This window comes from Ammodytes marinus (genome assembly GCF_949987685.1).
Source record: "Ammodytes marinus genome assembly, chromosome: 3".
Taxonomy (NCBI): domain Eukaryota; kingdom Metazoa; phylum Chordata; class Actinopteri; order Uranoscopiformes; family Ammodytidae; genus Ammodytes; species Ammodytes marinus.
The window spans coordinates 13,232,764-13,249,953 of record NC_137232.1 but is presented as its reverse complement, the minus strand read 5'-3'; the positions used below and the strand labels follow the sequence as shown (position 1 = coordinate 13,249,953).

Genomic DNA, 17,190 nt, shown 5'->3' with positions numbered 1-17,190 from the left:
GTGATTTTGACAACAAGCGTTCTCCAGAAATTGCTCTCCATCCTTAAATGATTGAACATATCTTTCCACATGATGAATACTACAGTAGACAACTATATCGCCATGTTGGAAAGACGACTGCAAATCAAATATCCAGGGGCCAAAAAAAAAATTATAATAATAAAAAAAATGTTAACTATGAACTTTAAAAAGCCGTTGTCATACTGAAAACCCCCTTTGGCAATGTCCGCGGCCCCGTTTGGAGATGGGTAAGGCCAAAGCAAAGCAGGCAGTCTTCGGGGAATACGGGAGCGAAAGACCGGTCACTCCCTCCACGGAAAAAATATTTAGAGCTTGGCACAAAATGGCCTCAGCAGGAAGTAGAAGGCACCAGGAGAAGCAGTAGCAGAGCAGTCCATGTTAAAGTCTGTGGCCGGCCGTGCACTGAACACTGGTGGCTCTTCGCTCGAACACCTAGAAGAGAGAAAGGGGAAATGCAGTTTGGTAATATTGATGAACGGAAAAGATTTTGGAAAAAAACTTTTTGGTTTTATATGAATGCTATAAAAAAATACATTTCCCCAGGTGGATGAATAAAGTATCTATCTATCTATCTATCTATCTATCTATCTATCTATCTATCTATCTATCTATCTATCTATCTATCTATCTATCTATCTATCTATCTATCTATCTATCTATCTATCTATCTATCTATCTATCTATCTATCCATCCATCCATCCATCCATCCATCCATCCATCCATCCATCCATCCATCCATCCATCCATCCATCCATCCATCCATCCATCCATCCATCCATCCATCCATCCATCCATCCATCCATCCATCCATCCATCCCTCCCTCTCTCCCTCCATCCATCTATCTATCTATCCATCCACCCATTGGACAGTAGATTCATCTATCTACTGTATCCATCTGTGTTTTTTTTTTTTAAATAAAATGTATCATAAATCAGACAATGAACAACTTGTGAAGATATAGCACTGAAAACTGGTTTATTTTTGTTCGGACACCTAATAGAACAGGGGGAGTGGGGCGAGTCAATATGATGAAAACAAAGACGCTAAACAAAATACCGGAAAAGGCAGACATACATTTTTAATGCTGAATAACTCTATATTCACTCTACATTCACTCTACACATCAACTGATATTGATGTTTTAAAATGAATTGTTCTACAGGAGTGTGGAGTGGGGAAAGAGGGACTACTCTACTGTTGCTAAAGTAAGACAAGATGGAGACTCAGGTTCAGGTTCAGGTTCAGGTTACTTTATTCATACCCGTAGGTAAACTTGTGTTGCAGTTTAAAAAGTGAGCTTCCGTCACACAGTTAGGACATAACATAGACACAAACACAAATGGGACAGTTACATACAGCAGGTAAAACAATTAAAGTGCTCCGGTGCTAATCCAAACTTAGACACTTCAAAAATTGGTCAAACTGACCAACATAATTAAAACATAATAAAACCCAGATAAATTGATCTAAAAAATCGGAGGGCTCTTGTTCAGCTTGAAGGTCGACCTAGTAACGGGGGAATAGTCTGCTCGCCCCGCTAGACTGTCTGCTTCAGCTGACTGAAGGCTCCGGCTCAGCTGTTAGCCACAGAGCTACTGTTTTGCTAACACATTCCGCCGCCGCTATTATTATCCTAAGTCTGAGCGTATATCCACACTTTATTTCTGTCTACAGTAACGTGACTTCACACACTGTGTGTATGTGTATGTCTGATTGGCAGATCGCTGCCCTCACAAAGAGACTCGCTCACAACCAACCTGTCACACACACACACACACACACACACACACACACACACACACACACACACACAGAGGTGAAGCGGTCGGATTGATTTAGTCAGTTTGGTTAACTGTCCCAGTGATGTTGGACTCAGCGCGTAGCGAGATCAACTGGCACATCGTGGGGGACAGTAAAATACGGCCCTCTTACTGCAAGCTCCAGCACTTCTGCTCTCAATTCACCGGCCATTGTTGTTGTTGTAAAGCAGCTGACCGGCGCGGCGCTAAATGTTTACGTCACACCTGACGCTGTTTACAAGCACCTCTTTCATTCCGGAGCGCTGTGTAAAAGGGACTACTGATGCGCCAGCAGGCCGGCGTTGCTTGGTTCTGTGTAAATAACACAGAAGCAAGCAAAGCCGGCATATTGGAGTGATGTTGTTCCGTCAATATGCCACAATCTCTGTGTAAAAGGGGCTACTGACTCCACCTTTAATATCTGGCCAGGCATGCCACACGCTTAGGACTGCAAACTCTCAGTTCGTCCTCTTTGCTGGGAAGTTAATTGTCTGTGTAATAAAAGGGAAGGCTTGTGTGGGTGAGGTAATTAAAACAGTATTAACTAAAAGAAAACTTGGCGCTCACGACAGCTGTGGCGAGTCAATTAAGGGCAGAACATAACATTGGTTCAATGAGAAAGCAGCCTGTGCATAGAGATGGGATTTTCAGAGGTGATGTAATGCAGTGGTTTCCCAAAGTGAGGGTCGGGACCCTTTGGGGGGGTCGTTCATGACCGTTTGACAGGACTGTGTGGGCGTGGCCATATCAAACAGTCTCCAAGGAAACAGCCATTGTTTTAATAGAACGTTCAAGCAGATAACTGCTGTGATTGGTTCAAAAATACTTACTGTGTCATAAGAACCGGACTATAGCCCCACCTCATCTAAACCGAATTCACTGTAAAGTTTATCAAACTTAAACGACAGTATCTTTAAATTGGATTGATAAATATGCCTATAAACTCTTTTTTCAGATGCTTTACTATCATGCAACTAACGCCCCACATTACATAGTTAGAAGGATGGTGTGGATTTGAGTTTACAGGGGACTTTAAATCTTACCAGAGGAGGTGACCAGTCTGACTTGAGAGCTGAGTGTTCCCTCTCCCCCCTCACTGAGGGCCCGGACCTCTATGATGTATGTCCCTCCCTCGGGCAGCGACAGCAGGGTGGATGGGTTGATGGTTCTGGTCACTTGGTTGTGGCCTCTTCCGTCCTGTTTAAGTAACACCTACGGGACAGGTGCATAGAGTTACATTAGGGGCACAAGCTTGAGTGTAGTGTGCAGGGTAAGAAAGACCTGGAAAGGGCTTGATGGAAGTACAGTACTTGAAATTGTTGCATTATGTCTCCATCTTTAAGATTTTAAATTGATTTTCAAATAATTCTTTGTTTGTCCCGAAAGCTCATGGGTTGCCTGTCAGCTCCACAAAAACTCTCTCTGTATTTTTTAGATTGTCAGTGTTTACAAATTGGTGTCGCCGTCCCGACACTGGCGCAGGAGCTCAAAAAAATCCCAAGAGGCGCCCCAAGAAATGTTTCAGTTGTTGATTCTACTGCTAAGAATAAACCTTGACGTACAGCGGAAGGTGTGAAACCCATTCTCTATCACCAAAGACTTACCTCATGTAGATGCACCACCAGTGTTGTTGTAATAACTCACAATTCCTCAAGGGGGCAGCAGAAGTTACACACTATAGCTTTAAGGCAGGGGTGGCCAACCCGCGGCTCGCGAGCCGCATGCGGCTCTTTGCCCAGCTTCGTGCGGCTCTTCAGTTCATATCAAATTATGTGATTATAATTTTTTTTTTTTTTATTTTTTATTTTTGTGTGGGCCTATGTGTGTGCATGTTCGCAAACGTTTCATGCGGCTCTTATGTTCGTTTTACATGTTGTCTATTATTTCATTTTTTATTTTATTAATATGTAGGCCCTATGTGTATGCCTGTTCGCAAATGTTTAATTGAGGACGCAACATAACGTTTGCAAACGTTTGGTGCGGACGCAACATAAAACTGCCCGCTCAGCTTGGAGGGAGGTTTTCCGTGAGTAAACTATTTGTGTCAAGTTCGCTCCGAAACAGAGTGGGAGAGTTCATATTTTTTGTTGAACGTTATGGCAGGCCATTCTGCCTTATATGCCAGGTGTCATTTGCGCATTTCAAGGCTTCAAATCTTCGGCGCCACTTCAGCTCTCTCCATGCTAAAAGTAAGTCCCACAAAGCAACATGCATAGTAAGAGAAAAACGCTATTTTAAATTGTTATATTTTTGTTTGTGGACTGTGGCCACTAGAACTGGTCTCTGGTCAGCAAAGGTCTTGAAAACAGCATAAGTGTGCTTGTGACATGCGTGCCACCCATGCATGTGTATAGGCACGTGTCCCAGCAGATTTTTGAAATCTGAATAAAAAAATTAAAGTTTGTAGTTAGCGAGTGTAACATGTTCTTAGCAAGGGCAGACTTTCATAAATAAAGGTTTATTTTTTTAGCAAGATATGTGGTCGAAAGCTAGTGGTCATCCGTCCCTCTGTGCAGTTGTTAGGCATCTGGCTGCTAGCAAGTTATGCTGTCTTGCTAATTTTACTATTCATCTGAGCTGAAATAAATATTGACTTTTTCCTTTATTATCTTCGCCAGAATGCACCAGAATGCTTAGATTACATGTTAAAAACACAAAAAAATCTTCTGGGGGGATGCCCCCAGACCCCCCTTCAGGGGTTTAGTTTTCTGACAAACATTACAATGGATACTAACATGATTTGGGCATTTGGGATTATTAATCATCTTTGAATTGGTTGTACAGCATATCACATGCTATTCATTCAGGGGTGCGATGGCCACCCCACTCTAACTTTGTGGCCCACCTTGGCCACCCCCAGTCAAAATTTCCTGGAATCGCCACTGTGTGTACCCTTGTGTACGATGTGGCTCTTTGCAGTAACACAGTAAAAAATGTGGCTCTTTGTCTCTGACTGGTTGGCCACCCCTGCTTTAAGGTTATGACATTGAACAAACATGACTTGATCATTACCATGTAGCCTATGACATCAGACTCGTTCTCTTTAGCCTTCACTGGGTCCCAGCTCAGAGACACGTTGTTCCCTTCCTGGATCCACATCAGGTTGGTCGGGGGCTGAGCCGGAGCTGAGGGGAGAACACAACACTATGGATGGAAATACATGACATCTATTGCAGGATGTCCGTCCTGGGAGAGGGATCCCCTACTCTGTCAACTCTCTCTGAGATTTCTCAATTATTTAGATCCCGATGAAGTTTTTTTTTTACTGGGAGTTTTTACTCAGCCGAGCTAAGGGTGTAAGGGCAGGGTGTCATACTGTATGGAATGTGAAGCCCACTGAGGCAAATGTCTATTTGTGGTATTGGGCTATACAAATAAAACTGATTTGATTTGATTTGAAATATGCAAAAACATTCTAACACACTTTTAAAACAACTTTTCAACCAACTAGGCCAATCAGTAGACTTTTTACAAGGGGGATTTGGACTAGAGTGAACTGAACTGGTAGCCTGTATTCCATATATAGTATAGTGTGATTACTGTAAGTGCTATACTTTTAATTTTTTAATTACATTTTTTTATTGACATTTCCGAAGTGTACAACACATTTACACAGTACTTAATATAAATAGTTTACACACTGCACATTACAATTGTTCTTTCCATTTCAAGTTTTCCACTAGGTCATAGCGCAGGGTCAGCCATAGTACAGCACCTCTAGAGCTGTTTTTTTTTTAAAGATATTTTTTGGCATTTTTATGCTTTATTGATAGAGACAGAGGTGAAATGGGGCAGAGAACGACCGCGGGCGGGAATCGAACCCGGGTCTGCTGCTGGGCCCGGCCCGGGGGGGGGGACGCCCTACCAACTGAGCTAAGGGCGCCCCCTCTATAGCTGTTTTAAGTGTCTTGCTCAAGGACACAATGGTAGATATGGTGGGCACCGTAGATGTAATAGGAGCCACCATTAGTTGTACTACTAACACCCTACTGTCCGGTGCCGGAGATCAGACCAAAGACCTCATGGTTACTGGGAGGAACCTCTTTCCTCTAGGACACCCTACCACATCCTACCTCATGTACACATGGCAGTGGGTTACTTACGTGCTTTCCTGGTCTTGGCAGTAACAGCAGCAGTGGCGGGACCCTGGCCGATAGTGTTAAACCCTTTGACTGTGATCAGATAGAGACTGTTTCCCTCGAGGCCTTTCAGAATCATGGAGGTCTCGTTTTTAAGAGTTTTCTGTTTATTTCCGGACTCCTCCTGCTCCAAGTCTTTCCAGTAGCTGACCTGTTGATGGAAAACATACTGTTATCATATATCAACTCATGGACAATGTGCTTACATGTATGTACAGTATGTGTGTGTGTGTGTGTGTGTGTGTGATTGTCTGCGTGTGTACGTGTGTGTGTGTGTGTGTGTGTGTGAGTGTGTGTGTGTGTGTGCGTGCATGCGTACGTGTGTGTAAAATTCTGACCGCACAAAAGCAAACTATTTACAAACACCAGTGGTGGAAATGAACAAAGTACCTTTCCTTAAGCACTGCACTTAAGTTCACATTTGAGGTACTTCTGCTTTACTTGAGTGTTATCTTCATACTTTCACTTATTTTATACTATACTTCAAAGGGAAATGTGTACTTTTTACTACATTACAATAAAAGAAAATGCCGTTCTCAAACCTCAACTCATGCATAAAGGAGCACGCTCACACAGCGCGTAAATGTACAAGTGTGTACCCCGAACACACACACACACACACACACACACACAATTTTTTTACAAGCACCTCATATCCTCTCGGTCTCCCAGGTCCGGGGTTTGGTGGTTTCCAGGTGACTCTCACTTCTGATGAAGAAATGCTGAAAACTTTCACATCAGACGGCGCTTCCCTCGGCTCTGTCAAAGTGGGGAAGATGAATACATTAATGACAGAACGAGTGAAAATAATACAATAGAAGTTAAAATAAATAAATAAATACTATTTTTAAAAGGTGTAGTCAGTGATTCTGGAGATCACATTTTGTCAAAATCACTTTTGTTAAAGTCAGTGAATATCTCCTCACGATCTGCTACTTGTCTGTACTCTGGTATTTATACACAGCCTAGGCTTTGTAAACAGGAATGTTTCTAGCTATGGTGGGCCCCTTTTGTTTACATACCCTTTATATACATAACCTTTGTTTACGGAGCCTATGCTTTTTTTTTCAGCGCACACACACACAGTACACACAAGTAGCGGATCATGAGGAAATATCCACTGATTTTGACCAAAAGGGATTTGGACAACAAGCGTTCTCCAGAATCACTGACTACACCTTTAAATTCATGCAACCTCAAATATCCACTCACCGCCCTCAGCAGAATGGATGACGACCATTATACTGAAGGGCCCGTCCCCCTTGTTGTTGTAAACTCCGACTTTCACCTCAAAGGGAGTGAGCGGAGGGAAGGTCTCGTCTCTGTATTTATACGTGGTGGAATCTGCTGATGTCACCATCTTCTCCTTCCATCCTCGCGTTCCGTTGGCTCGAAACGCTACGATGTACCCAAAGCCCTCGCCATTCTGGAACTCCTCAGATACGGGCTGGAACAAATATATTGGAAAGAGAGGAAAACAATGTATATACGAGAGTGTCTTTGTAGCATGACTGTATAACATTATAACAGCATTTATAGGTCAGAAAACATGGAAAAGCATAATAGGTGCACTTTAAGCCGAGGCGATGTAGGTAAATCGGGTATTTTTTTTTAACTTATACATGTCATGAAATCCTTCAGTATTAACCTTCAGAATAATACTAAGAATAATTCTTGACATTTTTGATGTAAGTACTTTAGAAGTTGAGATTTTTGGTTCAGAATATTGAAAAAAAAAAGGAATTTGAACGTCAAAATTTACCAGTGCTTGTAAAATAAAACAATGTTAATGTGCAGGTAATAGCAAACCTGGCTTTCCAGCACCTTTAGCTCTGTAACCGTAGCTGCAGTGTTTACACATTTTGTAATTCAAACTGTTTTCTTTCTCCAAGAAGCACATAACTTTTTTCCCCAAAGTTAGTCCTAACCAGCTTTCAATTCAGTGCTCATTTAGTGTCAATAAAGAGTCAGTCAAATCTTGAGGAGTAAACAAATCATATCCGGCTCAGTTGTGCCCATTACTTTACTGTAGCTATTTACCTTCTTATCTATAAACAGGAGGTTTTTCGGGGACACAGATTTCGGTTGCCGTCTGCAATGTTTATCTGTGGATTTTCCTAAAATGTCCGCCGTGTTCCCCAGCTGCTCGGCGCTTAATCAAATGAAATGCCAATTTATTAGGAGAGCTGCAATTTAATTAAAATGTGAGCGGCCATGGATTATACATCTTTGGCTGAATTTAATAAATGACAAACACCTGTGTACACCTGTCCCTGGCAACTAGAACTATGGCAACCATAATGTGTTGATTTGCATACGAAAGGCATCAAAGTGAAATTTCCCGCTGAGGGCAAATTAGCCATGTCTAGTCTAGAGGGATATGAGGAGAGTGGTACAGATTGGATTCAACAACGACCCATCAACATGACTTGCCCAATTACGGGGATGATCAGCGGAAATGAATTGGTTCCATCAGAGTTATTATTGGATTTGGCAACACGTTTTTAAAGAGATGCCAAGGATTGTGGGTTGTTTAGAAAAAAATTTGGGAATAAATGAATAATTTCGTTAAAGGTTGAGTCAGTGATTCTGGAGAACGCTTGTTGTCAAAAACTTTTTTTTTTCAAAATCAGTGAATCCCCTCGCGATCCACTGCCTAGTCAGTACGGTGTGCGCCGGAAAAAAAATCCAGTGTTAATCCAGTGTTACATACCCTTCGTTTACATAACAGTTTACAGAGCATAGGCTGTTTATTGACACCAGATTTGTTTTCAGTGCGCACACAGTACGTACACTGACTTCACCATTAAAGTCTGGAAAACAATTAGGATTGGGAATTGACTCTAGATAGTCACAAATGTGGTGTTAACACAGTGAGAGAGGGACTGAGGTAAGTGTAGTGGAAGTGTGGAGTGGACTGTGGGGGCTTCACTAACGGTTTCACCACGAAAAAACACACCTTTGTCTCACCGCAGTCGACTCTAATAAGACGTAAGAATGAAGCTACGGAGACTGTTTAGCTATTCATTCTGCTTAATAACCCCACACCCACACACCATAGCCAGGGCCCTGACACACTCTCCACAGATGATTGGAGAGTTAGAAAGCTGCCACGATGCGCTCACATGCCCCGACTGCCAAGAAGGGCCCAAACATGCCCGCTACGTCTACTTTAATATCCATCGCAATTGATCACTGACAAAGTCCTGATTTATTTCCAAAATCATTTAACTAGAAACTAGAGAGAAGTAGGGCACAGCTAATATGATTCAGTGAGTGAAAAAGGAGGACACTCGCAACAAGAAGTGGAGCATCTTAAAAAAATGTTCTTTCCTTTTTGATTTACTCTACAAACTAACTAAAAGCCTCACTGGTAGTTGACAATAGGCAGAGAAGGTCAGAAGAAACCTTATTTTCAAAAGTAGATTTCATTTTCCACTATTGTTAACTCGTGCTTTAGAAGTGGATTGATCTGATTGCAAAAGAATGTCGGTATACAAACAAATGAGCATACTAAATACATAACTTTTTTATCTGAAAAGCTGCCAACATACACTATAGTGTGTTCCATAAAAAAAAACTAAAGGATTATGGGTAAGAAGTTGTGTCACTAAAAATAACAAAAAATAATGTTTTGGGCTTTTGATTTCTTTTTTTTATACAAATTATTATTTTTTTAATCATTAATTCGAAATAAATACAGATTTCATTTGATAATTTTTTTTTGTAATTAATCAAATTCATGCATAACTTCATAAAATACCTCTTCATTATGGTCCACATTTAACCAAACACTAAGTATTGCTGTGTGTAACTTAACGTATCCCTTGACTATCCTTCCAACATAAGTCGATCATCATTGTGTAATACCAGCTTCAAACGACACTCTTGAGTTATACATAGTGAACGGTCTCCTAGCAAACACCGTCCCATCTGGAAATGGACGTTATTCCCCGTAATGTGCCACCGAGGGGCCACTTCTCCCCCATGTCAAGGTTAGCGCCGTGGCTACCGTACTTAATAACTTACAAGAATAACTGTCAGTTGCCTCCACATCTGTTCACACTCTCCCCTGTGAATATATCCTTCAGCTGATCTCAATTGCAAATTTTCTTCGGCTATTTGCTCATAGTAATTCCCCTACATGCTGTGCCCTGAACCTGGCCGCATGCCAAGCTGTCCACTTTGAAACAATTCATACTAATATAATATAATATAATATAAAGCCCCACCCCTCTCTACTTGGTGTTGAGATTTATGACGTTACTATGGATATTATAAACAGATCCATCCATAAAAAATGTATTTAAAAAAATGTGGTTTTATTGGGATTTAGTCTTGTGGATTCAAGGTTAATCATCATTGTGCCTCTCTGGTGAGAACACATTTACAATTCACAACATCTTAATCACTGGCTGTGTGCAGTTCATATCACAGCTGGCTCTATACTTTGAGCTGTGTCAGCGAATTTCTTAAAATTGCTGTGAACAAGATTTGCCCTCAAATGCTAAAGACCTTGGATGGTTTTAACATATGTTCAACAGAGTGAAGTCTGACCCTGTTTAAGGCCAGACACTGGTCAGGTGAATGGGGTAACAAATATTTAAGTTATAGATATCATCATGAAACTGTACATTTTCCAATACTTATCTAATTATGCAACCATTTGCCATTCTTTACAAGACACAAATCAAAATGTTGGATACAGCATTTTTCCATTGTATAACAAAAATACTATGTAAAGGTCTTAGAAATGCATTTTTTTTGGCATGTTTTTAAGAACACACTGTATGATAAATCAGACAAATAACAACATATGAACAAATATTTCTGTTATAACCTTCAGAATAGTGCTAACAATGATTATGGAAAGTTTAGTTGATGTAAGTGCCTTAGAAGTTGAGATTTTTTGAATATTGAATAAAACTAATGTTGAGATAATGTCTGTAAAAGATGGTTGTATAGGAGAAATACAGACACAAACAGACAAGGTTTTGTGAAATAAACACCTAAACGTACATGTTGCACATTTTATTTATACTAGGATGATATAAAACATATAATAGAAAGAAAATTGCCTGCCACTTCTCACATTAAAATGCAACATGCTGTGATGATCGTGCTGCTTGTGATGTCAATGTACACAACAAACAACACTTGAACACAAGCTCTTGAAATCTTACAATGAGGAGAAAATGAAACACCACGCATAATGTGCTGGAAATACGTCCGCAAACAACATCCACAGTTTATCTATAAATGTGTCTATAGTAATGAATTTTTCCCTGAAATGATCAACATATTGTTTATGTTGTATTGATTTGGATAATATACAGTTATCAAAGGAAAAGTCGCTGGAATCGATGGCATGAAAGGAGACATCGCAGATATCAAAGGAAACATCCAAAAAATGGCTACAGTGGATGGAGAGGATATCGATGTGTAATTAAATTCATCGGGAAAATGGAAAGCATGTCAGTTGTGCAAGGTCAATGGATAAGGAGAATGAAAATTTGACTGTGTATTGGACTGCAGCTTAACAGACAAAAAAAAAAATAAAAAATGCAAAATTGTGTTTTCTTCCTTTTTGTTTTCATTTTCATTTTAATTTTTCATTTTAATTTTTTATTTTTTATTTCTTTAAAACATTTTTTTATTTTTTATTTTTTCTGTGATCAGTAAATGTGTATCTGATTCTGAATCTGATGAAATTGGGGGCGGGACTCGATAAGCCTTAGGCTTCTTCCGTCACCCTTCGGACAACACAAATTAAGATGTATGATGTGAAAGAGATAATTGTGTATTGTGTGGAATTGTCCGAAAGAATAATAATAAATAAATAAATAAATAATATAGCTTCTATTTGTTATGCTTGTATTGCTAGCTGTTGCCGTGACATTATTTCCCTTTTGACCAATTTCTTTGAAGCTATATTGTGTAACTTTTTCATATATGAAAGTTGGTTACATTCGAGCCATCGCAAAGTTGATAAAGCCTATCAGCTCCACAAAACTCTATCTGTATTTCTCAGTATGGCAGCTTTTACAAACTGGTGTCGCCCCCCTACACTGGCACAAGAGCTCAGAAAAAACCCTGGACGTACAGCAGAAGGTATAAAATCCATGCTCGATCCCTGAAGGCTTAGTTCATGTAGATGCTCCGACAGTGTTGTTGTAATTACTCATGAATTTCTCATGGGGGCAACAGAGGCTACACACTATAGCTTTAAATCTTTATCTTGTCCAGGTGCTTCAGTTTTTTTTTTCAATAATCAATTCAACCTCTGACCTCTAGTAAAGGCATCCTGCTTTAGTGTACAGAAACACTTTCACGTCTGAATTGTTCCTTACTTACACCACTTCAAGCTTTTCTTCTGGGTTCAACTTGCTCCTACTTTCAATGTAGAATTTAAATCCAATTGAACACAATGCAGACACAATCATGTCGAGTGCTGCGGAAAATGGGTCTACCCATGTCTTCATTTCACATTGGGGTACAAAAAAAGGTCCTTTTTGACCTAATGACGGGCACTCACCCGAGACCCATTCACAAGCCCCTATCTCCTGCTACAGATACTGTAGCTTTGAAACACTACACAACCTCCACCTCTGTGCTAACCCCACTAGATTTAATGTGCATCTCTCTAGACTTTTTCTATCAGCAAGGTGATAGGGTTCATTGCACAGACACACGCACACACACACACACACACACACACACACACACACACACACACACACACACACACACACACACACCTGGGTTATTTTAACACCTCTGTATCTCTCTCTCTGTGTGTAGTGCTGAATTGCTTGTCTACAATAAAAAGGATTGCTACAGTAGTAACTTTACACTATTAAACAAGCGACCTATTAAACAGCCTCTCTTGTTTTTTATCTGGCTATACTGTAACTCCTGATCTAAGAATCGGCGGACATGCTTTTCTGGACTTTACAACAACCATTCAGCAAGACATTAAAGACTTGAAAAGTTGCAGAAAGGGGAACGCTGACCGAAGCCGGATTCAAATCACAATATATTTTAATTAGAGTGAAGTTTGTATAGCAAGCAGCAAGTGCTTGGATTCAGAAAGTTGATAGTTTAAAATGTCCTTAAGAACCAAATTTTCTTGACTGTTACATGATTCAATTCAATATGTATTTATCGTCCCCAAAAGGGCAATTCGGATGCATCATAAAATACATAGAAAACATTTTAATGTCACAAAAATAATATATAGATTGGTCAAGAAATTCCCGGGCCAATCAGACCTATCGCTTCGTCCCATATTCGTCTTATTCAGAACTTGTGCTACATAATTTTAAACTATAGTTGCAGCTGACATATTGTATTATTTGGTAGACCAGAGCATAACAAGTCTAGCCTGCTAGTGATAAAAGCGTGCATTAGTCTTTATATGTTAGACTCCAAACTGAACCATTAACTGTTCACCGTAGGATTTTTCCCTAAAATCTTCTCAAATGAAATGTGAAAGATTGTATCCACATGTGTTATGTCGCCCTCCTAAAATCAACCCTCAAAAAACCTATGAAACAATTCAAAAACCTCTCCGGAATCTTCTTATCATGTTTTTAACTGAATATGATTAAAAAAATACTTTCTTCTATGTTTTAATTGGGTCCTTCTTTGATGGTTCTGTGAGCTTTACAGTATAGGCAGAAGCAGGTCCCCGGCACAGCACAAAACTGCAGCTATAGTGAAAGCAACTGCCTGTAAACTAATGCGATCATGTGTGTGTGTCTGGAAATCAATAGACCGTTTCCCTTCGAGCTTATAGGCACCGAAAAGGAGCTAACGTCGTCCATCAACCGTGATTTTTTCCCCCCTTAATAACGTCTGACAAGAATTCCCAGACTGTGGTAAAGTGAAGGTTTTTAATGAATGGCACATGCAGTAGCAACCTCTCCAATGATTATTAAGTCATATTCACATGCAGGATTTATTACTTTGTGACAGTCAAACTCCTGAGGGATGTATGGAGGAAGCTGCAGTTTCAGTACTGACATTTAGGGCTAGACACTGCAGGCAAAAAAAAAGTGCTTTTTTTCAAGCACTGGTCAATTTTAAGACTTTCATGACATGTCTTCTTTCATAGCCTACTTGTACATCTAAGGTCCAAAATGTACATTCAGGTGTTTATTTGACTTAACTTTGTCTTTGTTTGTGTCTGTGTATATCTCCTATACAACCATCTTAAACAGCCATTATCTCAACATAAGTTATGTTATCAATACTCTGGACCAAAAATCTCAACTTCTAAAGCACTTACATCAACCTAACTTTCCATAATCATTTTCAGCGCTATTCTGAAGGTTATTGCAGAAGGATTTGTTCATATGTTGTTAACTGTCTGATTGATGATACATGTTGTTCTTAAGAAACATGTAGAAAATGCATTTTTAAGCACATAGTATTGTCTGTACTGTAATGTGAAATACAGATGTTAACACTAGCTTCATCCAACATCTAGTTAAAGCTTGTTTGATTATAACTCTGTCTGTTCTCAACCTGCGGCGGGTTCAGAAATGTTCGTAACAGCGATCAATGCCATTAACATACGGATCTATCATTACAGTTTTAATCTTGGTGAGTAATTTTTTTCCATAAGTTAAATGATTAATATTTTTTTACATACTACGGGTTTCTTCCCATATTCAATCATGTCAACATCCTATAAATAATCACCATTCTGTGCATTTACACCTGGGGTTTTCAAATACTGCAGACGCTGCTTTGTTTCACACAGTCACAGGCAGAAAAAAAAATGGTTGAAAAACACCGTAGGATCAAGATGTTAATTTCATAAAAATATACTCATAAATCATGTCAGCAATTGTATTTATAATGTCTGCGGGTTGCATGTAATACAAAGCTAAAATCGACCTGCAGTGGTGTTAAAAATGATGAATACAATTATTATTTTTTTCAATCTGGCCTGGAGGAATTTAGTATACAATGCACATTATTTACTATCATATGCACATGTTAAAAACTAGAAACATCTTTAGTGTGAGTACAACGGTTTGTTTTTAAAGTGTGTACAATGCAACAGTCATGAAGGCCTACTTTACTATGCAATAATTTGATAATGACATTTAAGTCATCTTTAGCCCTAGAAACGTCTCATATGTTTACTGGAATTATGAACATATGGATTTACTTTCAACATCGTAACATTATAATGGAAACGTGAGTGAGCTCTTAAAGAGGACCTATGATGCTTTTTGACTTTTATGACCTATAAACGTTGTTATGATGATTCATAGTCATGCTTAACCATACTAAATTATCAAATAATGACTTAAATGCATTTCGACGTATTCCCTGCTGACCGAGCACTAAACACTATTCTAGCCAGTCGAGAAGTCACGTGTTCAAAGCGGTCTACCCTTTGTAACTTCGTGACGTCGCATGTAACTTCGTGAAGTCACCACGCGGATGTTTCCATGTATGGTAATGCTGTCACTTCCCTGTTCGCGTCTGCCTCGCGCCCTTATAGGTCCATGCTCGCGCTTCCCGCCACTGAAAGTGTTCCGGAAGGAAGGTAACCAATCACAACGGAGTGGGGTTTGCAGGAGGGGGGGGGGGGGGGGGAGGGGAGCGGAGATGGCCGATCACAGGCGGAGGGAGCGGAGATTGCCGAAGCACACACACTCAAGTGTTGACAGGACGTGCTGGATCGCCAAAATAAGAGAAAGAGCTTCCCGAAAATCTACATAGTTTTTTGTGATGTGATTCGTGTCAGGTTGCTCTATAGCAGTGTAAAACAAGAAATTAAGACCAGAAAAGTAGTATAATAGGTCCTCTTTAATAATAATTGAATTTGGAAGTTGAATTTCAGTATATTTAATGCATAAGCTGTGGCCGTTTTTGCCCAATTTAATTCACAAACCAAGACAATGTTCTCTAAAATAAAGCATCTTAACATTCACAGACCTAACGCCCTCTCTCATACGTCATGCATTTAATATGTAACTAATATAATATTTACTTTCTCAATGCAAAGTTTCAAACACATTCTACAATTTGAATTGTCTAAGGCAGGGCTGTACGCTTATTTTTTCAGGTGGTAGCACTGGTGCTAGCAAGCAAAAAAATTCAGTAGCACAAAAATAAATTTGGTAGCACACAAAGTAGGCTATGATTGAAAACTTGCATAACCTTAACCCTTGCATTTTGCTCTAATTACCTTTGAGCATGTCATCCTGGTCTCATTTGAGATTCACAATTAATATGATATCCTAGTGGGTGCAGTAATAATTGTAGAAAAATTAATAGGGGTGCACTGATTGCGATTTAGAAAAAAGAATCTAACCTGCCAATTGCAATTTTTTGCTGATTCAGAATTATTATTATAATGTCCTTCTGTTAATTAAAACCAAACTTTAAAACATTAAACATAGCCTATTAAATAAATAAGTATACATATTGGTACAATTTAGGATAAATTAAATAGGTTGTTGTGAATGTGTTGGGAGTAGCTTTTCAGTGGCTTATTTAAAACTTTGTAAATAGACTAGGCTACTGTTGACTGCTCTCTGCAGCTGAATGAGTTGCCTTTCAAGCTAGAAAAAAGCGCTAACTTCCTGTTCTTACCGGCTTCAAAATAAAAGTCAACTAACGTTTGGCTAATAACAGGCTTTTAATGTGAAGGCGCACAGGAAATGTTCTGTTTGTACACGAGCTAACTTAACTGCGGTAATGTGCCGTCTCCTTCCGGTAATTGCCGTTGGTGAAGTTTTTATACCTAGAATCGCTGCACCCGCACAGATCCCGAGCACACATCTTTCACCAGCCAAAGTGGAGGGTGGACTCAATAACTTACTTGCCAAAGACTCATTTACCCGCAGTGTTAATGTAGAGCCCTCTAAGCAGTGTTGTGCATCTCTCCTCTGTGTTTCAAAGAGACAGCATCTGCTCATTATCAACCTGTCGCACGAGTGCTAATGGGTTCGTATTCATCATCGCACGTGATCAATTTCAGTAGCAAATGCGATCAAAACTGTCGCACTGTACAGCCCTGGTCTAAGGTGAACATTTCAAAAAATGTATTTATAAGTAAGAGTATATATTATATAAACTCCTGTCTATTCAATCAGACTGTGCCTAACTGAAACACTCCCTGTGTTCCAATCCCCACATTTCCCTACTATTTAGTAAGCCAGAAAAAGATTTAGGATGTCCCAATACATGCACTTCAATTGTAGT

At 39.7% G+C, this 17,190-nt stretch overlaps 1 protein-coding gene across 1 annotated transcript in view; it reads right to left on the bottom strand.

Moving 5' to 3' along the window:
- Positions 1–349: 349 nt before the first annotated feature.
- cntn5 (contactin 5) overlaps positions 350–17,190 on the bottom strand; it is a gene marked incomplete at both ends in the record, with an annotated part of 116,436 nt that continues 99,595 nt past the window's right edge. The window contains 6 exons of the mRNA XM_080024729.1: positions 350–453; positions 2,866–3,034; positions 4,835–4,947; positions 5,926–6,112; positions 6,611–6,720; positions 7,174–7,408. Coding sequence (XP_079880855.1) covers positions 350–453; positions 2,866–3,034; positions 4,835–4,947; positions 5,926–6,112; positions 6,611–6,720; positions 7,174–7,408 — 918 coding nt within the window. The remainder of the gene's footprint in view (positions 454–2,865; positions 3,035–4,834; positions 4,948–5,925; positions 6,113–6,610; positions 6,721–7,173; positions 7,409–17,190) is intronic.